The sequence below is a fragment of the Apodemus sylvaticus genome, chromosome 14 (genome assembly GCF_947179515.1).
Source record: "Apodemus sylvaticus chromosome 14, mApoSyl1.1, whole genome shotgun sequence".
Classification (NCBI taxonomy): domain Eukaryota; kingdom Metazoa; phylum Chordata; class Mammalia; order Rodentia; family Muridae; genus Apodemus; species Apodemus sylvaticus.
This window is the reverse complement of record NC_067485.1, coordinates 56,267,467-56,290,518: the sequence shown is the minus strand read 5'-3', so window position 1 is coordinate 56,290,518 and position 23,052 is coordinate 56,267,467. Positions and strand designations below refer to the sequence as shown.

General features: G+C 38.2%; 1 protein-coding gene across 5 annotated transcripts in view; it reads left to right on the top strand.

Annotated features, from left to right (window-relative positions):
- The window catches only part of Zeb1 (zinc finger E-box binding homeobox 1), a 182,434-nt gene that overhangs the window by 28,576 nt on the left and 130,806 nt on the right, over positions 1 to 23,052 (top strand). Inside the window, exons 1-2 of one of the 5 annotated variants that reach the window (XM_052157701.1) lie at positions 15,407 to 15,425; positions 21,056 to 21,191. The exons of 3 other annotated variants lie outside the window; for them this stretch is intronic. Coding sequence is in view for 1 of the 2 variants with exons in the window: in XM_052157697.1 (XP_052013657.1) it covers positions 21,056 to 21,191 (136 nt within the window). In the remaining variant the exon portion in view is untranslated. Of the gene's footprint in view, positions 1 to 15,406; positions 15,426 to 21,055; positions 21,192 to 23,052 lie in introns of those variants that run through there. One more of the 5 variants, XM_052157697.1, reaches the window with a different exon arrangement.

Below are 23,052 nucleotides of genomic sequence, written 5' to 3'. Positions count from 1 at the left end.
GTGACCTTCAAGTCCACATCTGAGAAGCTGTACTTTTCAAAGTCTAGATTCCGAATTTTCCCAGAGTGTATTCTGCCCTTTTTGTTGGTTAAAACAGGTTCTATGACCAGCCTAAATGAAGGGAAATGTGATCTTTATGACAAGAACTCTAAACAGAAGTGAATGGTTGGAGATAATGGGACTTGCATGATGTTCCACGCTTCCTGTGGGGTCTCAGAATATATCCCCTGAGACATAGTTATAGATATTTTGGTAATACATAGTAATTATCTCAGGTCTTTGTTCTTTATACTTGTCCTTTATTTGTCAAGATATTCTGATAGTTTCAGTATGAAAAAGTTATAGCAATTATATTATTTATAGATCTTTAAGTACTGCTACAGCTGATTACACACAGGACCACATAGGCTGCACAATACCTACACGGTTCCATAATAAGCTTCCTTTACTAAAAGTATTTAGTGACTGTTTGGCTCTTCCTACTTACGGTAGTTCTGCGTTATACATTATATTCTACTACATTACATTTCCAGGAGTAATCGTGTGACTTTTTTAAGCAGCCCCACCCCACGCCCACACACTTTGTACAACTCCAGCTGTTTCTTTCTTTTTTTAAAATCTGTTCTCCAGATCACAAGCCATTTGGATTTAAGATGCTGAGTAATGAAAGATAGTAATTTTCCAGTGGTCAGGGTTTTTTTTTTTCTCCCCATTTCCATGATGATGGAAATGAAAGACAAGGCTTTGTGCATGCTAAGCAGCAAGCATCTTATCAGAGAACCATCCCTCTAGCCCAGTGGTCATATTTAGGAAAGACAACAAAAGTGATTAAAAACTGTGGAGCTAAAGTTTTCTTTATGAGTCAGCTATTGTGTGTCCAAGTGAGTCTCTGTGGTTGCCTGTCTCACCAACCTATGTGATACTGACAATACAGAGTCTCATTAACCAGATCAGAGTCATAGGAAACTGGCCCCCCTTAAAGAAAAGTAAATAGAAATGCATGTCCTGATTTTCTCTGGGAAATAATATTGAGGACTAAGTTGGTTCTAAACAATGTTTACAAAAGGCAAAACTAAACAAAACCTTACCGTTAGAAAATAGATAATTAAAAGAATGCAGATAGGCATAAGGAAGAACTTTGGAACTATAAAACTTGTTAGCTATTAATATATATGAGAATGAGAAAGGTGTGTGTGTGTGTGTGTGTGTGTGTGTGTGTGTATCTGTGTGTGTGTCTGTGTGTGTGAGTGAGTAGTAGTTGTCATCGTCATCGTTGAGGGGAGGCCAGGTATTTGGGATTTTCTTCTTTTTGCCAGCTTGACACTTGGAAGATAAATTGGTACAGTTTTGTTTCAAATTGTATTCCATGAAGAAACACTTTTCCATTATGGTAAGAGTTTGCTTTTGGATCATCGGTTCTAGAAATTGACTCCTAGCTAAACTAAGATACTAAGAAGAAAAAAATTTTGCAAAGATAGTTCCAAGAGTTCTTATGAGGCAGTTTCTGAAGCAGTGATATTTCTTGTGATATGTTTTATCAAGTCCAGCAACTTAGATCCAGTGCAAGATAGTGTTTGGCCCTTTAGGAAAATACTGAGGCTGGAGCAGAGTTTGTGCTCACCTAAGTGGAAAGCGTTCTGTCTGACCTGTGTCCCACCATATTGTGGTCATGTGGTGTCATTCATCTTGATCACTGCCATCCTTCTGGGAAGGATTCTGAAATAAAGATTTTCTGTGGGTAGTTGCTAATTGTAATCAGATGTCTTTAAAATAGCTTATGCTAATCATTGAACTAATAAGCATGTTATATCTTTAGCATACAATTGGTTCCTTCTGCTTTATAAAAGTCTTTAAGAGACAATTTTAAAGATAGGAAAATTATAAATATGGAAGGACAGAAAAGAAGGAAAGGCAGAAATACTGTTTTCAGGTATAAATAGACTGTGTTAGGTTTTTATTCTAAGTTCAAGAGGCCACTCACTTTTACCAGAAGTCTTCACATGCTGGTGAGCACTTGCCTCACCAGGGCTGGTCATCTGAGACTGCAAGTGCAAAGCTGGCAGCTCAGGAGAGCAAGCAGTCTGCAGGGAGCTGGTGAGCCAGTGGGGAGGGAGGGCAGAACCACAGGAGTGCAACCAGCACCACCTAAGGGAAGGAGAAGCTTGGAGCCACCCACTGAAGCTAGGATGAGACAAGGCCGCCCACTGCCCCACGTCTTTTCAGTATTGTAGAGGAAGCAGCAGCTGGAGCAGTAAGGCCGGGGGTGGGGTGTTAATGGAATACAGACAAGGAAAGAAGAAGTTGTCAATCTTTGCAGATGATGTATTCTATGTAAGAGATCCCAGAAACTCTGCCAGAAATTTCTAGAAGTGATGGGAATGATGCACATTTTCAGCTATCTAGAAAGATACAGAATCAACAGAACAAACCAATAGCTTTTCTGTAAAGCAACAGCGAGCATAGAGAAGGAGATACACTCCAATTGGATACACTCCCATTCCCAATAGCCTCAGAGAAAAGAAAGGACCTGGGAATGGACCTAACCAAGGAAGGGAGGGACCCTACCCTAATCTGAAGGAAGAGATTAAAGCACCGGAAATGGAGAGGGGTCCCATGTTCATGAATTGGTAGGATTAATATCGTGAGAACAATAATTTTACCAAAAGCCGTTTATAGATCCAGTCCAATCCCAATCAAAATCTCCATCTCATTCATTGCAGAAATAGAAAAAAACACCCCAAAATTCTATGGAATCACAAAAGACTGCAGATAGACAAAAAGAACAAAAGCAATGCAGGAAGAAATACCGTTCCAAGTCTCAAGGTACATTACAGAGCCACAGTGGTTAAAACAGTATGGTACAGGCAGAAAAACAGACGTGGTGGGTGTTCATATGCAGAAGGGCATGAGAGCCAAGAGAGAGCTCCAAATGGGAGGAACCCAGCTGTGAGACCAGAGACTGAGAGTGCTGGAAGGACCTAGGCAGTGTCTGTGTGATATGGGGGAAAGGGCCTTCTGAAGAGGACTCCATTGGCTCAAGAATTAGGGCCATCTTTCAAAAAGTGGGACTTCATAAAACTACAAAGCACAGTGAAGGACAAAATCAAGGGAAGATGAAACCCTCAGAATGGTAGAGAGCCTTTGCCAGATATATAACAGACAGAAGATTAATATTCAAAATACTCAAAGAATTTAGAAAACAAAGTTTAAAAAAGTGGCTCTGAGATCTGTACTGAGAGTTCTCAGAAAAAGAAATAAAAATGGCCGAGAACTTTCTCACAGTGCTCCTCATCCCTGACAACTCAGACAGCTTTGAGATTCCATAGCATACTAGTCACAATGGCAAAGATATTAGACACACCCGTAACATGCTCTAGTGGGGCTGTGGCAGATGTCCCTTACATGCTCTTAGTGGGATTGCAAACTGGTCCAGCCACTGATAATTGTGTAGAAAATCGTCAGCAAGCCAGAACTGCAACTACCATGTCACCCAGCAACACTGCTCCTTAGCATATGCTCCGAGAACAACATCCTGCTTCCATGGACCCAGCCACGCTCACTCTGCTCCATTCACAATAGCTAAGAAATACAAACAACCTCCCTGACCTTCAGCGGATGGGGAAGGATGATGCGGCACATACACACTATGGAAGGTTACTCGGCTGTTAAAACCAGAAAGTTTCAGGTGAATGGGTTGAACTAAGAAAAGGTGAGGTAGCTCAGACCCGGAACGGCAAAAATCTTATGTTTTCTCCTAAGTGAAGACTCCACCTCTTCATGTTCAGATATGACCATGAACCTAGAACATCTGAAGAAACCAGAAAAGTTAGAGATCATTGCTGGCGGGGCTGGTGGTGGAGGAGTGTGCAATACAGAGGAAAACAGCAGGTCACAAATGATCTGACCAGGGGGTGGGAAAATTTGGAAAGCGGGTGGGGGGAGATAAACAAATAAGGAAGGAGGGGGATAAAGCAACAGTAAGGATGTCTTAAAGAGTCTTTTTTTTTTTTTCTGAGAGTGGGAGAAATAGTCTTCCCCTGAGAAGAACAGGCCAATTGTTTATCTAAAGCCAAATACCCCTGAATAAATATAAGTAGCATTATACAGATTGAGCAGGTTGTACTTATTTAGGAATACACAGACTCTCTCTCTCTCTCTCTCTCTCTCTCTCTCTCTCTCTCTCTCTCTCACACACACACACACACACACACACACACAAACACACACACCTGTTTGTACACATATATTTAGCAACTGTTAAAGGAAAAGAGGCCATAAATTTGGAAAATATCAAGGAGAGGTTACATTTGGAGTGTTTGGAGGGGGGTAAGATAATGTCATTATTTAAAATTTTCAAATAATAAAAAGAATCTTTAATTTTAAAAAATAAAAAAGCAGGAATAAGATGCAACTGGTATCAGAACAACATCACCTCTTAAGACCTAGTAATCCTGAGTACCCAGTTGGCCCATGAAGGTCCTGATGTCATAGAGAGACACTGTGCGTGATAATTGATTAATAAGGTTATATCGTTGGGAATAATGTCATGTTTTAGAGAATTTTTTCCTAATGACTTAAAATATGCAATCATTGTAGTAAGATTTGAAAACCTAAAATAATGTATTTTTAAAGCCAGAAATAAAGTAAAAATAGATTTTATAATTTTCAATAAAACAACTTGGCAATGTTAGTTCTTTAACAGCTAACTCAGTTTCAAGTGGGTACAGTTTAGGTCTAAGTAATGAGGGTATCAGTTGTCTTACCTGAACCCCATCTTTCACCCTGTCCAAAATATCAGTGTAAAAATGGATCAAAGACCCTAATGTAAGACCTAGAACTCTTCTTTTTTCAATATTTGCTTTATTTACATTTCAAGTGTTATCCCCTTTCCTCATTACCCCTCAGAAAACCCTCTATCCCATCCCCCTCCCCGTTTACTAACCACCCCTCCCACTTTCCTGACCTGGCATTCCCCTACACTGGGGCATTAGTCCTTCATAGGACCAATGGCCTCTCCTCTCATTGATGTCTGAAAAGGCCATCCTCTGCTGCATATGTAGCTGGAGACATGGGTCCCTCCATGTGTACTTTATGGTTGATGGTTTAGTCCCTGGGAGCTCTAGGGTACTGGTTGGTACTTATTATTGTTCCTCCTATGGGGCTATAAACCTCTTCAGTTCCTTGGGTCCTTTTCTTTAGCTCATCCATTGGGTTCCCTGTGCTCAGTCCATGGGAATTTTGATCCCCCTTCTAAGAAAGACCAAAGTATCCACACTTTAAGATCTAGAACTCTTAAACCAGGAAAAACATTTAAAGGTATAGGCTCAGACAAGAACTTACTGATAGTCTCCAGTAGCTTAGGTAGCAATATCAAGAGTAGACAAAGGGGTTGCATAAAATTAAAAGTACGCAAAGGAGTGGGGAGAAGTCTACCAGCTGTGTGTCTCATAGGTGGTATCTAGAATACACAAAGAACAAGGAAGCAGGCGATGGGAAAATGTAAAACTACAATTAGATTCTATCTCAAGACAAGAAAATGGCACTCATTTCAGAAAACAGTAATAAATGCTTGGATGGAAGATGGAGGGATCTTTTACACAATATTACTTTGGACTGTAGAATTTTCTCTTTCAAATCCAAAGTGAGAAATTGGACTCCATTGGCCTTCTTGTACACAGCACGGTTCCCATTTTGACAGTTCCCCCATCCCTTAGGCCTGCTTCTGTCAGTGTGATGGCAGTTAGCGCAGGTATACATATCTGACCCTCTACACACTACATAGGCCTTACCATGCTTGGCTGCTCTGCTAATATAGATTCTTGTATGTGGGGCCATTCTGCTTCCTGGAGCACATGGACTGCTCATGGAAGAATAACACCTCTCCCTTCTAGCCTCAGCACCACAGCATATGAACAGACGCATGGATGGCTGATAAATGGAATTCCCACAATCTGTGGTTTCTTTCTCATGATGCAGTCATAAAAGCAAAGTTCATTTAAAAACATACCTCATTATTTTAAGGTCTTAAAATCTCTTATGAAGATGTTAATTATGTTGTGTCATTTTGACTGAAATATATTTCACTAACTATATACTTTCAGTTTTTAGATTTATGAATATCAATATTTTCATCTCTAGGTCACACAGACTTTATAAACAGATGGAGCCAGACAGTTTATGCATTTCCTTGCCAGCTTAGTTCTTTGACCAAGCTCTGAATTTCTCTTTATTTAGTTCCCTTTCAACTGAACCTGTTTACTTGTTGCACTATATCCTGTGGATACTTTGCTCAGAATTGGTCTGCTCCTGTGCCCCCACCCCCTGCCTTAAATAAGGGTAACAAGGCAAGTAAATGATTGCGATTTGGTCTGAGATGGTTGGAATCATTGCTGTATAGAAGGTCATGCCTGTTAAATTACCTACTGCCACGCTAGCTATCATGAAGAAGCTTGTTAAAAACCCTTGTTTAAAAGACACTTTCAGTCTGCAACTTTTTTTCTTCAGTGCTGTGCATTGAGCCCCTACGCTTGCTGTACACCGATACCCTGTCCTGCTGCTCTGACGTGTCATTAAAGACAAAACCTGTGTACAATTTGGTATTCAAAAACTCAAAGCATCAACACCATGCATACGTTTCAGATGTGAAGTTATTTCTCATACTAGATGGTAGAGCTTTATCTTCAATGACTGCTCTTACTCTCTAGAGCTTGTTTAAGACAGAGAAAGAAAAGCAGAGGCCATTGAAAACTTCATCAAGTGCTATAGAATCTCAGATTTCATTCAGAATTTGTAAAATTTTGTAAGTGATATAGTTTGCTGCTATTTTTTGTGTTATGAGTAATGTTGCTTAAAATTAAAAACTTATACCACCAACCAAAGAGTACACATGGAGGGACCCATGGCTCCAGCTACATATGTAGCAGAGGATGGCCTTTTCATACATCAACGAGAGAAGAGGCCATTGGTCCTGTGAAGGCTCCGTGCCCCATTGTAGGGGAATGCCAGGTCAGGAAAGTGTGTGTTGGGGGAGGGGTGTTGATAAGAAGGGAGAGGGGAGATGGGATAGACAGTTTTCAGAGGGGGTAACGAGCAAATGGGATACCATTTCAAATGTAAATAAAGCAAATATCTAATAAAATAATAAAAATAAAAAATAAAAACTTAGTACTTTCAGAATTTATAATAGCTTTTACTTAACCCATCTATCTCTAATGTATAATTCATGTAATAAGTATGCTAAATATATAGCTAGTATTATAGCATTTCAGTAGAAAAGCAAAACAGCCTATCTTTGGGGCTAATCCTGATTGAGAAGATCCCCCTTGTGTTAGCTAACTCTACAGATGTTTCCAGGAATGAGAGGGACTCTAATCATGGATGTGAGTTTTGATTTACAACTTCCCTTATGTTTGAAAGATTAATATATGATAAGTACAGGTAGGGTCAGTCTAACTGAACAAGTATTCTTTTTCCTACAGAAAGAAATGACCTTTGTTTTTAATTGAAATTTGACTATAAGCACTTGATTCTATAGAAGTGCTGTTAGATACAGCAGTGCTTTTTGTTGGCTGTTTTGCATATTTTACGTTATTTAGTTGCCAAACTACATTTGTTGTACATAATTTAAGCTTTGAACTTATTTGGGATTTGGCTACTGCTTTTTCCACTAAGGCCCTCCCTGAGGTGCATCATTAAGATACTCGTTTGAGATCTCTGTTATATTTTTATTGGAAATAGTTTTTTTTCCCTCCCATAGTATCTCCTAGTTTCCCCTGCCTCTACTCTTCCCAGTTCCTCTCCACCTCCCTTCCCATCCAGATTCATAACTAACACATTGGAATTGGATAAAACAAACAGAAGAACTCAAGAGATGACACAGCTTAGCTCACCACACAGTGAAGACTCCCATAAAAACAGTAAACTGATATGAATATGCAGTAATCTATGTGAAAAGGACCTGGTGCAGGCCGTGTTTGCTGCCCCAGTCTGTGAGTTCATGTGTGTTTTGATCATGTTGATATGAAAGACTTTCTGCTCTTGGTGTTCTCCATCCCCTCAGACTCTCAGTCTTCTGCCTCCCTTTTAGACTGATCCTGGAGGGGAGGAATTTGATGGAGACCTCTCATTTAGAACTGAGTGTTCCAAGGTCTCTACCACTCTGCATGATGTCTGCCTGTGTCTCTGTGTTTGCTTCCCATCTGCTGCAGGAGGAAGCTTCGCTGTTGATGGCTGAGCGAGGCGTTGATCTATGAGTGTAGCGGGTTATTAGGAGTCATTTGTCATTGCGTTCTCATTCTCTCTCTCTCTCTCTCTCTCTCTCTCTCTCTCTCTCTCTCTCTCTCTTCCTCCCTCCCTTTGTCCCTCCCTCCCTCCCTGTTTATCTATCTTTTAGTAGTATTTGGTTTAACTCTAGGTCCCTGGGCCATTTAGTCTCAGATTGTTGGTCACACAAGCAGTATCAGGTATAGATTCCATCTTATGGGATGGGTCTCAAGTCAAATCAGACATTGGTTAGTTGCTCTAAGCTTTGTGCCACCATTGCCCTAGCATTCTTGCAAGGAAACCATTGCCATTTCAAGGGTTTGTGGTTGGATTGGTATTCACATTTCTCACTTGGTAACATGCAGAATCCCTTTCTGTACTGAAGATAGCAAGGCGAGAACAAAAGAGGAAAGCTCTGTGTAGGCACCAGCTTAGCTTCTCTGTGCTGACTGAGTTGTGTGGGTGTTGTCTTCAGTAGTGAGGCCTTGCTGTCAGTTTGTGGAGAGAAACCTATAGTCCCAGTACTGGAAGCTTCATTTAGTGATAAGAGAAGGCCAGTTGGGGCTCTGTTCCCCATTACTTTGTGATTTCAGTTAGATTGCCTTTATATGTGTAAATGTAGGCATTTATAGCTTTAAACTAGTTTGCCATTATTTTCTAGGTATTCTGTCTAAACTTTACTTTTTTCCCTCAGTAACATTTAGGATGTTAGATGTATGTTAACAAGGCAGATGTGAGCTCTCAGCTTTGTCCATCAAATGAGCACTAGTCAATCTGAGGCTCGTCATAAATACCATAGCTTAGTTCTTTCCATTCTCTGTGACCATACTGAAGTCCCATTGGACAGACCATTATTCCCTTCCTCTTGAAGATAGCAGTACGAAATAGGAAGTTGCCAGAAAAAAGGAGTGTAAGCAGTTTAAACCATCATGTGATCTGCCCTCTCCCTCAGCACCAAGCTGAACCAGCCATGGGTAGTAAAAGCTCAGGTATAGACACTTGTCCATTTGTGGAGGTTTGGCCTAAAAATTATTACTATTCTCTACCCAAGGAAGGACAAATTATAGATCTTTTTAATTCTTCATTGACCTGGGATCCCCTCATTTCTCTTTCCATCTGCCCCTGGACTGTGGACACATGGGGAAATAGCTGTGTTCTTCTGGGTTGGTTGAATGTGCTTAGGAGAAGGAAGCTAATTCATCACAGAACTTTTAAAACTCTAGTTTTGACAGGTATGGTGTCTCATTCCTGTAATTCCAACACTCAGGAGGCCAAGGCAAGAGGATAGTTATAAATTGCAGGCCAGCCTGGGTGTATATATAGATTAGTTCCAAGCCAATCTGGTCTAGACTAAGGCCCTTTCTCAAAAAAAAAAAAAAAAAGAAAAGAAAAAGATCTTAAAAAGGAAGCTATTTTGCTACTTAAGATGATAAGATGGGTCTGATATGAGCAGTGTGTTACATAGGCATCTGTGAAAGAATTAGATTAAAAAGAAAAATCACACATTGAACTAATCCTATTGAACAGGCAGGATATATATTTATAGACACTCATGCAAATAAAATACCGAGATTGTTACTTTGTGACCAAATAGAATATAAGTAAAATGCCTTATGCATGTGTATTTTTGGTGCCATAGGATAATCTTTCACTCTTTAAAATAATAGGTAGCCAAGTGTTGTATGCCCTTCAGGTCTCTAGCCTCTGGCAGAATAGAAGCTGAAGCAGGGTTTGTGGTGTGTAGGACAGTGCTGATGGGTGCAGCGGAACCTGTCCCAGATGTGTCAGGGTTGCAGCTATCACCCAGGGAGTGCTCTTGAGACACATAAAATAAACAGCATGCTGCAGTGTACTAGGAATGTCTGAGTCAAGGCTTCTGTATACAGGGAGGGGATAATCGAGCTCTTACTATACCCAACTCTAACCCGGGCTCCTTAAACTCTTCACGCGCAAACCTCCTTTTCACTGAAGACATTTTTATGTGACCCCTGGCTTATAGGCATATAAAATAGGCATACCAATCAAACACTGATAATCAGGAACACATTTCAACAGTTGTTTGATATACATGTAATTTTTCTTTTATTAAAGATGAAAGAAAATATGCACATGAAGGAGATGGATGCACTTGTTTATTTTTTTTTTCTAAAAATGAAGAAGAACATATTCACTGTTTTTCAGAGTTGATTGCTTTGATTTTATAATTATCAGTGCTGAGCATGTCATTCACAACAATCCCTAATGCAGAAAATAAAGTAAACCTCAGAGAACTTCAAAAAATATTGGACATTCTGTTCTAATCCCAAGCTGGAAACCTGTCAGCAACATGATAGCAATTAAAAATTAAGCACTCTTAACACAGTGTATTCCACAGGTAGATAAGCGTGCTCCATGTTCGGAAATGGTAGTAGAGAAATACTTAAAGGTTTTTGTTTTCTGTAATTAAACCATCATGCCACATAAGAACAGACAGCATGGGCAGCAGCAGCAGTGCAGCCTGCCCTGCAGCCTGCAGTCAAGCAGCATGGAGGGCCTCGCAGGCATGGCATGGGCACAGCAAAGTAAAGGTGCTATGTTCAGAGCTGCAGTGCCATGGCTCCTAACTAGCTTGTGACTGCTGTCTGTTCAGAACCTTTGATTGTTGACAGCTCGTCACAGCTCTCACTTAGTTAGCTGCCCCCTTTGGAAGCACCACTCAGTTTAGAAGCTGGGGTCAAAGAGTGTCTTCTTACATCTGAATAGTAAAATCTTCAAACCTTTTCTTATTGTCCAGGTGCATATATAAATTACACATATGTATGCATTGTGTTGAGAAAGGAGATATGCATTCAGGCACCTGAATCAGGGAAACCTTTGTTTATGGAGTACTGTACATGTTTAAAATTTGGATACCCACAGTGGGGGTGGGAATAGGGTACCATGAATGAGAGGGAAATGGATGTGTACCATGGAAATTTTAGGGATTTCATTTCATGAGTCTTTTTCTAACTTCATGGAATATATTATTTACATTTTTCTAAGGCTTATGGGCTATCTGAAAATACAATAGGCATGAATGTTAAAATGTTGAAATTTTCCTTCTTTTTCTTAACTTCAGGAAATGAAGTATTAGTATTTTTGGGAGTCTTAATTTCATTGATAACTGTGACTTTGGGAAAGCAATGGCAGGTTTCTGGGTCTGTTTCTTTATTTGTAAAATGAAGATGTGGTGTTAAACTTTAAAATTCTTACTCATGTATTAGAAATGTTCAACTGTGTGCAAGCACATGCATGTATGAGCTAGTCTTAAGGGACTCACCTGCTGAAACCTGAAGTGACCTTGTGTGTAGGTGTGCTGGCAGTGTCACTCTGTATGCTTAGGGTGAAGTTTATCTCTGAGACTTGTCAGCTTTGTGACTTGCATTAAAATTGAAATTATAGCCACAGTGATGGTTGTTAGAGTGGGTGGACACACTTAGAGTTGCTTCTCTCCTGAGGAAAGCAGGACTTTGAGAGCATGGGCTTAATTCCATGATCTGTCACTTCTTTTGGCTAAGGAATTTTTCTTTGACCTTCCAGACTGAGGGCATGAACACTTCCACAGCCATATTATATGTTCAGTCACTGTTTGTTTTATAGGCTTTATTAAATCAAATAAGAAAAAGTACTCTTCACTTTAGAGATAGTTTGGTGTAAATCGGGCTTCTCAGATGAGTTCCACATGTCATCAACCTGTTCAAACACTTAACCTGCTTCAGTGTTCGTGCTTATATGGTGGAAGTCCACTTGTTCCTGTAACGTACTTCACACACTATGTGCTTCAGTGTGCTTGTTTCTATGGTTAATATCCGTCATTTGTACAACATACTTAACACTCGAGGCCCATTAAGTTTTACATTATAAACCCTTTAAGAAAAGAACCTTTCCTTTGTAGCTCCATAGCACCTAAGACAGAACTCTGTTAGTCTCTGAATAGTTCATAAAGGTTACACCTACTAAGGGTTTGGAGGGACCTAAAACCATCAGACATAGCAAGTAGAATGGAATGTCTTATTTTTAGAATAGTAAACTCTGAAATTCAGACAATATGATTAACTCTATTAAAGGACTATGATTAAGTCTATCCTTAACTACTAATAAATCTATTAATGACTTCTGTGTGAAGTTCGTATCTTTTTCATGTGCTCATAAGCTGATTCAACCTATAGCCTCTCTTACATACTACATTTGTAGCAATTTCAGATTATGATACAGGAACATTTGATAGATGGAAGGATGGATGGGTGAATGGATGGGTGGGAGAATAGATGGATGATGGATGGATGGATGGATGGATGGATAGATGGGAGGATGGATGGATGGATGGATGGATGGATGGATGGATGGATGGATAGATGGGAGGATGGATGGGAGGATGGATGGATGGATGGATGGATGGATGGATGGATGGATGGATAGATGGGAAGATGGATGGATGGATGGATGGATAGATAGGTGGATAGATGGGAGGGTGGATGGATGGATGTGAGGCTGAATGGATGGGTAGATGGATGAATGGATATGAATCCATGCGATTGATTTGAGGTCTTTAAGCTGTCTGTGTGTGTGTGTGTGTGTGTGTGTGTGTGCTTAATTTTAGACCTACTATGTTAATACTCAAAGTTTTTAATCAGTAGTCATTTTTAATATTAGAAGCATCAAAACAGATTGTACAACTGAGTTATAATAAAGACCAATATGATCAGCTACCATACATAATTGAAAGGCTCTCCAAAGAATAGCTATCAATTTAACGTGGGTGGGAGAAATTGGTGTGGGAAAGAACTAAAGCTTTTTCATATTATACTTGTAAAAAAAAAAAAGGATAACCATTTTTTTCCCCAATCTAAGATGATATTTTCAGTCAAGGCTTGTGTCTTCAGTGTAACCTTCAGTTTCTTGTATGGTACATAGTACTGCAAATAGTTAATGGCTTTGTATTTTGTAAATATGAATGTTATAGTCAACCTGTTTCCAGATACTGTGATTGGCTCTTAGGCAAAGGCAGTATTCGGTGGCATTTAACCTTGTCACTTAATGACAACTGTATCATCAAATAAGTACCATCTTTATTAAATGTTTGGAATGGTTGTGGAGAACTTTGGGGTCTAAACTTAGTTAAACCTGTTCTGTGAAGGCATTGGAAGTTTTAATTTGGGGTTATAGCATTTCTTCTCAAACATAATATGACTGCTTAAAAGAATGTAGACCGTGCTTTTTTTTTCCCAGTTATTTTTAATGTCATTGCTCTTTATCAGCTGGTGGACATGGGAACAACTTAATAAAGTTTGGGTAATTTAGTTTTCAGTTTAAATTCTCAACTGGCAATTGGCCGAAATTTCCATCTGAAGACTGAGCGCCCAAATGCCCTTTTGTGATTTGGCTACTGACTACCCGATGTAGGAAGGAACCACCGAGGTTAATGGAGTAACTAGCTCTCAAAAGGAAGTCAAGGGTAAGAGTCTCGCTTAATTTGTATGTGAATTTATTTGTATAAAACGTGTGTGTGTGTGTGTGTGTGTGTGTGTGTGTGTACATATATACATATAATAAAGTTTTATTTTTATTCTAGGACTAAATATGTGAGTTTTATATGTTTTATAAGATGAATGCAGAGAACAGTCTTACAAGAGATTTTATATATGCAATGTTGAGAAAACTAATAAAAATGTGAAAAAATTTGTTTATATGGTTCATGCAAAGTTTAACAAATTTAGTTTTTTGTAGTTCTACTGTAGCTTATTATCTTTAAAATTGTATGTTGTAAATATTGCTTGAGTAAAGTTAAGTTTTAAGGATATTTATACCAAACTGAATTTGCCTATGTAATTTCTAGATATCTCTCAGAGTATATATTATAAAGTTTGAAATAGTCTATTGAATGATTTTTTTACCTTGATAGCAAAATAATATAAATAAGGAACAAACAAAATCTGTTTACCTTCAAAATGCTGCTATAAAAGTCAGGATGGTAGTACACTCTTGAGACAGAGGCAGAAGGATTGAGAATTTGAGGTCAACCTTGGCTATATAGCAAGAGACTTTCTAAAACTACTTGAATTTGCTATTATGTCTTTGTTTGAAATATTATTTTTTCAGAATTCTTTCTATAGCCAAAATAAGCCAGATTATCTATTCATAATACCAAACCTCAGTGATAAAAATCAGGTATATCTGTCTTGTCTTTTTATGTTTACATTGAAACAAGAACCCCAGGCTGCTTCATTTTGATACACTGCAAAGGGATTTAAACTGAGATTTTTTTTTCAACAATGTATTTGGTGCCTACACATTTCCTTATATGGAACCTCTGTCCTATTGGGTTCATAATTATTTTGGTTTAACTTTGGACAGCAACAATTATGATCTAAAGCCAGCATTTATCAAAGCCTACGTCACTGTCTACATGGACATTCTTTATGATCACTATAGAATGACTGGTGAAGACCGGCAACAGGATTAAGCTACACCATAGTTCAGTTGACCATTTTCCTATCAAACAGGATTTTGAGACTAAATGTTTTATTAATTTTTAGTCTCATTAGTTTAGTAATCTAAATTAGTTTAGTAATTTTTCTTACTTAACTAGAGATGTGACAATTATCTGAATTTAACCTTGCCCCATGTGACAAGCTCCTGCCTCAGCATCTCTCAGGCAGTCAGTCAGGGATTGACAGTGCCAGTGCTCCAGATCACAGCTTCCCCTCAGTCTAAAGGCAGAATTGCAGTTGCAGGCCATCTCACAGGAAAGCATATATAGCTGTGAGCACAGAAGCAATCGATTTAATATATAAGAAACCAGGTTTTAAAAGTGAAGCAGTAGCTGGTTTCTGAACTTTTATATTATCCTATTAATTGAATAAACCTTTGAAATGACTCAGCTCCAACCATGGAGAAATATATTTTTATACTTCTATTTCTTAAAGTTATTAAGCATTTGCAACAGAGACTTGTGAAAGCTGAATTCTTAGGAGATTATTTTATCTGTTGGAGAATTCTTATTGGATCCTGTGGTATTTCAGAAATTATGAATGGAAGACTCTAAGTTCTTCAATTGAACACAGACACTGAACATCGATTGTCACAGTGTGGTCAGTACCTTATGGCATCGTAAAAACACAAAACCTTTCTTAAAGGCCCTTCAGGTTGGTCCTCTAGAGTGCTAACAACTTACTAATAGATGAACCAGTACATCCCTATCTCCTGAAAAAGGTTTCAGTTTGGCATAAAAAATTGGCAGGAAGTCTTTGAAAATGTTTCTTAGAAAGCAAAACAGTGTATATCTTATTACTACGAGACATTTCTATGAAAGGTTTTTAAGTCACTGAAACAGTGAATATGACAGAACATGCACAGACCTCCTGCCACATGTACCATTCACTGCACACTCACAGCACCTGTCATGGACATTATGCATTAGACATGACATTTAGTAAACTTAAGCTGGGCAGTTTTACATAAGCACTTCCACACTGAAGTTAAGCTAGTCTCTAGGTCAGACTAGCTGGATTGTTATTAATGCCCACACTTAGAGAGTTCAGAGCTTTACAACAGTTCCCTGTGCTGTTTCCTACTCTCTAACATGGAGCAGGGTTATTTTGTGCATATTACATTCTTGGACCAGTATTTAACATGTAGAAAGTGCTTTGCATGGTGCCATATGTTACTGTTCACATATATAATAACAATGGCAGGAGTCCTCCATCAGATGTTCTGCTTGGGCTGGGGATGCAGCCTAAGGTAGAGTGCTTCCATAACATGCGCAGCACTCTGGACTCAACCAGCACCCCAAATCATGCTCCCCCAGACTCACAAACCTGAGCCACTGAAATAAGTACAAAATGGAGGACTTTACCTGATGTATGTTTTCAGTCACTCCAATATACAGATCATATTAATTACCAAGACCTGGTATCATTATTGCTGTGAACTAAAGAGGCCAAGGGATTCTCACCTATTTTGTGGTTCCTCTTTGACTGCAGCTCAGCAGCCACTCTAGAAAGGCCTCCGTAATTGCATCTCTAGGAACAAAGTCACCTTAGCATTTAGCCCAAGACTTCTGACTGTCCCAGCGAAATGAGTAACCCTTCTCATCTAAGGAGTACAAACACTTGTTACATACCTTGGGAAAGGTAACCAACGAGTAGTGTAGTAAGCTTGCAACACTACAAGCTACAAGTAAGATTGTGTTGAAAATCTTTACCTTGTGAAAACCCCAGTACAGCATCTTTTCATCAATAGGTCTAACTTATACTATGGATTTGTAACCCTAAAAGGACATAATGGTGACTAATAACTTATTGGAAAACAGAATATTGTATTAGCACAATCCTATTTTACCATGAAAATTGGTGTTTAAGTTGTAAGATGTTTAATAAATGCTATACCTTTTAAGTTGATAGCATTTCTATAAATGCTATACCTAAGTTTTAAGTTTGATGTCCTACACAGATATATTCAGATCTAAGTGTTTTTTCTAAGTAATGCATTTGCTGAAAACAACAATTTTAGGATGGCGTTTAGGATGACACTATCTTTGAACTGTGATTCTGTGGCTTTGAAGTTTACATATGCAAAAAGAGAACTTATAAATTAACTCAACTGTTTTAAGTACAAATATTTGTATTTAAATAATATAAGATTAGAGAGATGTCTCAGCAGTTAAAAGTACTTGTTGCTCTTGCAAAGTCAATTTTCAGCAACCCCATGGTGGTTCACAACAATCTGTAATTCCAGTTCCTGGGGATCAGATACCCTTTTCTGACCTCTGAAGACACAAGGCACACATGTGATGCACATACATACATACATACATACATACATACATACATACAAAACACATACACATGCAGTGAATGTATCTAAAATTTTAATACATAAAATAAACTTATACTTTATAATATAAAGTATCTTTTGGTTTGCAGTATAGACACATTTCTCTCATTGCAAAATTCTGAGTGAAACATAATTTCAACACTACAGGCACAGTCTCCCTTCCCCACTGCTAGTTTTTTTTTAATTGGTTATTTTATTTATTTACATTTCCAACATCATCCCTCCTCCCATTTGCCCTCCACAAGCCTCCTCCCCAGTCTTTATGAGGGTGCTCCCCCACCTGCCCACCCTCTCCCACCTCAGCGCCCTAGCATTTCCCTGTGCTGGGTCACCCAGAGACCGCCCCACTGCTAGTTTTAATGCAGCCAGCTAGCAAGCATTTATTGGGGGTTTACTCCCTGTCTACGAAATTGCTCTTTTAGAAAGAATAGAGACATTTAAAGAATCTTAAGCTTGAATCAGGAGTCCTAAGATCTGGTCTCTGTCATGCCAGGGATGAATACAGAATTTGAATCTGCCGAAATTACTAGTTTTCTAATATGCCTGTTTTCTTGTAATTTATAGAATGAATATATTTCTGTCTTGGGCAAACACATTGACATCCCCAATTCTCCACATTAATTAAAATTTATGAAGTTATCAGTTGTTTTTAATTTCCAACTGTATGTAGTAAAAAATTCTTTCCTGGAAAAAATGTACTTATACTGTGAAATAAAAATTCTATTGTTTTTTACAAATATTAATTCAGAGCTTCCCAAATATCCCAACATTAATCACTTGCTTATAACTTGTACTTTCTGGGCTTGTTTGCTGAGATTGAATATAGTGTTTCTATTTCTAAGTTTTCAGTTAGAATACTAACTATACATAATAATAATATATTACTAATATACTATTATTATATATAATATAACATAATAATTAACACTTCATTATAACTCCCATAGATGTATATAATGTATTTTGATCATATTCACCACAATTACATTCCTCTTCTCAAATAGTTTGCCTCATACTTTGATGGTGTGTGTGTGTGTAATAGCATTTCTTAGTGTGTGTAATAGCATTTCTTATAGGACATGGTCATAATTTATTTGCAGGAGCTTGATCAGCTTCAGGGGCTATATGGCTCAACAAAGCATCTCTCCTTTTCCAAGCAATATTAACCGTCAGTGATCTTCAAGGAGGGATGAGAACCTGTGACCTTGGCATTCCTAATAATCTCAGGGAATGGGTGGGATTGTGATGGATCCTTCCCCCTCTTCTTCTTCTCCTCCTCCTCCCCCTCCTCCTCTCCTTTCCCTCCTCCTCCTATTCTTTTTCCTCCTCCTCTTTTGTTCCTTTCTTTTCCTTTCCTCTTCTAATTTTCTGGCCTTGGCACATACTCCCTTTGACCAATACACATATATGAAGATTAGATCAGAGGTTGGAATGGTTGTGCAAGAGAGAATAGCTGTCCATTTGCCTTTGCAAACCTGAGTGCTGTCACTTAAGATCATTTCTAGCTTCATTCATTTTTCTTTATGGTATAGTGTGTGTCACATTTTCTTTACCCATCAGTAGTGACATATAGGCTGCTTCTGGTCCCTGGATGAGTAGAGCAGCAGTAAATATGTGTGTGCAAGCTATCTGTATGGTCAGACACACAGACACTGCTTTTATACCCAGAGGGGACTCGCTGGGTCATATGACAGTTCCACGTTTATACTTTTAGGAAGCCTCCACACTGATTTCCACAGTGCCTGTACTGCTTGTCACTCCCACTCACAACATACAAGGGCACCTGCACCTCCTTACCTAACTCTTTACCTGCTACATTCTTACCAGAATTTGGTATTTGAGGTTTTTTTTTTTTTTTTTTACCTTAACCATTCTGACTAGGATAAGATAGCATCTCAAGATGGTTTTAATTTGCATTTGAGTAATAGCTATGGGTGCTCAACACTTTGCATAAAGGGAAACGTAAAGGTTCTTTAGTCCAATTTGAAGATTGATTTTCTTTCTCTATTGATTAGGATTCTTTTGTTCTAATAATAAATTGTTAAAGGTACCAACATTTTTTTTTACCTTTGCACTAAATCTTTATAACAGTGGTTTATATTGCTATAAACAGTAATGATTACAAACCCTGCTGTTTGAAATGCTTCTAGGCAGTTTTAGGGTTGCAAATAGTTTCAACATAAAGGACACTGTAACCTTTTAAGGGAAAGGAATATGTATCATAAAGTGTGTGTGTGTGTGTGTAGGTGTGTGTGTGTGACTGAGATACCTGATGATTTCAATGAATCATTTAAAAAATTTCCACTTTCTGAGAAGAGTAGACACCATTTTAATACCAAAAGCAGGTGTAACTTACTATTTGCTAAGTCTCTTCTCTGATAGGTATAGATCATAGGAACTTTGGCTTTTTGTGCGTATGTACACACTTTTAGACTATATTTTCACTATAATTTACATACTATTTATCATTAGGACACTTTGCCCTGCTGTGTCATAGCCTGATCTGTCATTGACTCAGTGATTCTGAGTAAACACCAGCCCTAAACTTCTTGCCACTTTTCACTCTGTAGTCTTGCTGAACAATAATCGAGAGCCTCTGTCTTAAATGTGCTGTTACAATTTCCAGTTTATCTTGAAGACCTGCATCACACTTTCAGAATATGCAGTCAGACAGAATCCCATGCATCGTGAAGAATTTTTTTGAGCCCTGTGCCCTTTCAGCCTTGATTATTTAAATTATATATAGTCCCTTATCAACAGCTATATTCAAATGGCTTCAGTATTTCTTCTTATCCTACCAAATTAAGTAGTCAGAATAGTTGGCCAACACTTTAAGGAGGACTATCTGTTTGTAGCAGTATTGTACAAATAAATAGAAAATAAATGAAGTGGCTTCATTTTGAGTTTTACATCTTTAAAAAATATAATATACATGCTCTTAAAACTATATATGGAAATTATACTGATTGAATGGCACCTTCTGATTTTATAACTTATTCAGGCAGTATTGGAGTTATAGTTAATTGTTTATCACAATAATTTTATCCAACTTTCCATAAGAAAAGAAATGCTAAAGTATAAATAGGCATATCATATTCCATCTGTTACTAACCTAATACTTAATAGCTTGTCAAGTAGTATGCTAGTTCATTCTTAGTAAGAACTGTTGGTTGTAATAACATACTTTGATCATGTCTCATGATCATTTTGAAATATTTCAATATTTAATATATGATTAAGATTTATATTGTTAATATTGTTTTAAAGGACATATTTTCAAAATTAAAAGATATACTCTTTTAATTATTTCATTTTATATACATTTCGGCTTTGTAAATATTTAGTTTTTTAGTATTCCTTCTATTCATGAAAAATTTTAGAGCTTACTAAATGTGCAAAGACTATAGGTAATTACCATATTAAAAACAAGAACAAGAGTCTGTTTGTGGCCCTCACACTCTAACAGTCTGATTTAGACATAATTCTGGACTGAATAGTTGGCCAACACTTTGAAGAGGGCCATCTGTTTGTAGCAATATTCTACAAATAAATAGAAAATAAATGAAGTGGCTTCATTATTGAGTTTTACATGTTTAAAAATATACATACTCTTAAAACTATGTTTTATGTTTATTATATTTTAATGTATGATTAGAATAATTTGCAACATAGATTTTTTTCCCGAGATTTTTTTCCTTTTTTTCAATCCCTCAGAGATAAGGCAGAGCTTAAATTTCTCAAGGTTTGATGTAGGGCATAATTCTTGATCATGTAGTATTACTTGAACAGAAGATAATTTTAAACAAAGGAAATGTGACCTTTTAGAATTATCACAATTCAATCTAAGTCTTTCTTCAGAGCCTCATTTTGTAATAGAAGATAAACGTGACCCCTGTGGTGTGGTCTTAGGGTAATATCTTACTCTTCTCTCCTCCTTCAGGATAATCTTAAACTTCCACCACAAGAAGACTGTAGAGGTCCTTCCCGCACCAAGAACCTTCTGCAGATCTTTTTCAGTGTTCTTGGAGGTGGGCTGAGAGCTCAATCAGTTTGTGTCAGCTCCTTGTTCTCTAAAGGTAAGCACTGGGCAGTGAGCACACACTGCCACTGCCAGGAGGCCAAGCTCTAATGCAGAACTGGCTTTGGGAAGCTCCATTGAGGGTCTGAGAGCATCAGACCTGGACCACCCACTCCTGTGGGCGGGGCATCCCCTATGCATCACGAGTTTTCACTGTTTGTAAGTGGAATATGCCCTAGAGATCATTAATTTTTTAAGTTTTGTTTTATTTTTTTTTTAATTAGGGTTTGGGGATATGGCTTCTTCATCAGTAAAGTGCCCGAAACACAAGCACGAATGCCTGAGGTTACATCCCCATCACCCATGTGCAAAACTGTGTGCGGCAGCCTGTGTCTGAACTCGAGGGAAGTGACTGGAGGGAAGTCTCTGGGCTTCATTGGCCAGCCAACATAGACATCTTGAGGAGACCCTGTCTTAGCACACCTGCGCGCGCGCGCACACACACACACACACACACACACACACCCACAGGAACCCAGTTTTACTAAAGCTTTTTTTTTTTCAGTTCAGGCTACACCTAAACCGGTTTTAAACTTCTGAGTTTTGTTCCTCGGGGAGATTCTTGGATGTCTTGAGATCTGAAGTGAAGAATTTTGAAACCATCTCAGCATTTAGGCAATCTGATGACACATATTTAACTGATATATCCAACTTTGAAGCTCTGCTTTTCATGATCTCTCTGAAGCTGTGTCTTGCCTTTCCTTCTGAGGGTCTCTAAAATCATTTACAATCTATTTAAATTTTGAAAAGTATGATAACAGCAGCTTTCTTAATGTTTAAAAAACATTTTAAAATGATCCTTTTTACCCTGTCACTTTCTTCTTTAAGAAACATGCAGTGGACACATGAGTTCCAGCAGAAGACACTTAGAGCAGAGAGATAAATTAAATGCAGAGAAATAAATTAATGCACCAACTTTTCTTCCAAACTTTTAACAGCAGAAAACCTCACTGTTCTTTGTCGATTTATTGACACCTTAAAATGACTAACCCTAGATGAAAATATCTTTTAGGTCTCATTTGTTTTCTATGGAGGACAAGACAATGTGTGCTGATTTTGAAAATGCCATCTGTGTTAGATGTAGGTTAGTGCTAGGTAAGATAAGTTTGGCTTATAACAAGAATCTAAATCCTAACACAGTTCCCTGGCACCATGCACTGGTGATGGGATGGCAGTGCTGAGTGTTTGCAGGAGGGGGAAGGTATGTCACCTGTGCACTTAGCTCACTAACCGGAGTGAGGGACACCACTGTCTACTCACTCACTCACTCACCATTTCTTGCTGGGCTTGGAGACAAGCTGCACTGGAGGCCATCTTACGGAGCTCTGACTTCGGAGAGGATGCTGATGATTTTGTTTGGAAGCCCTACTGCTAAAACATGACTAACACCACCCTCCTTCAAAACCATGGTCCTTCCTGAATCTTCTTAATAAAATGTGTTGAATGAAAAGAACCCCTTGTTCCTATTAGAATGAGAAAAAGCAGAATCAGGGCTGGTCTCATTGCAGGTGATTTAAAAATTAAAAAATCATAAGTAACTCTAATACAGGTTATATTACATGGAAGCACTAGGTATTTGTAATGTAAAGAATACGTATACATACCATTTACTTGATTTTTTTTTTTCATTTCTGGAAGAGAGTAGGTAAATATAACTCTTTAGCCAACTGGGAAGAAATTTGTAAATAAAACATGAATTTTTGTTGTAAAATTGTATTCCATTTGAAAAGTTCCCACATATACCTTTAAAGAAAGTATGAGCATTGGGGAACTAGAGCTAGCTGAGCAGTTAAAGAACACTAGCTGTTCTCTCAAAGAACCCGGGCTCAGGTGTCTGCACACGGGCCTGCTCATAACCA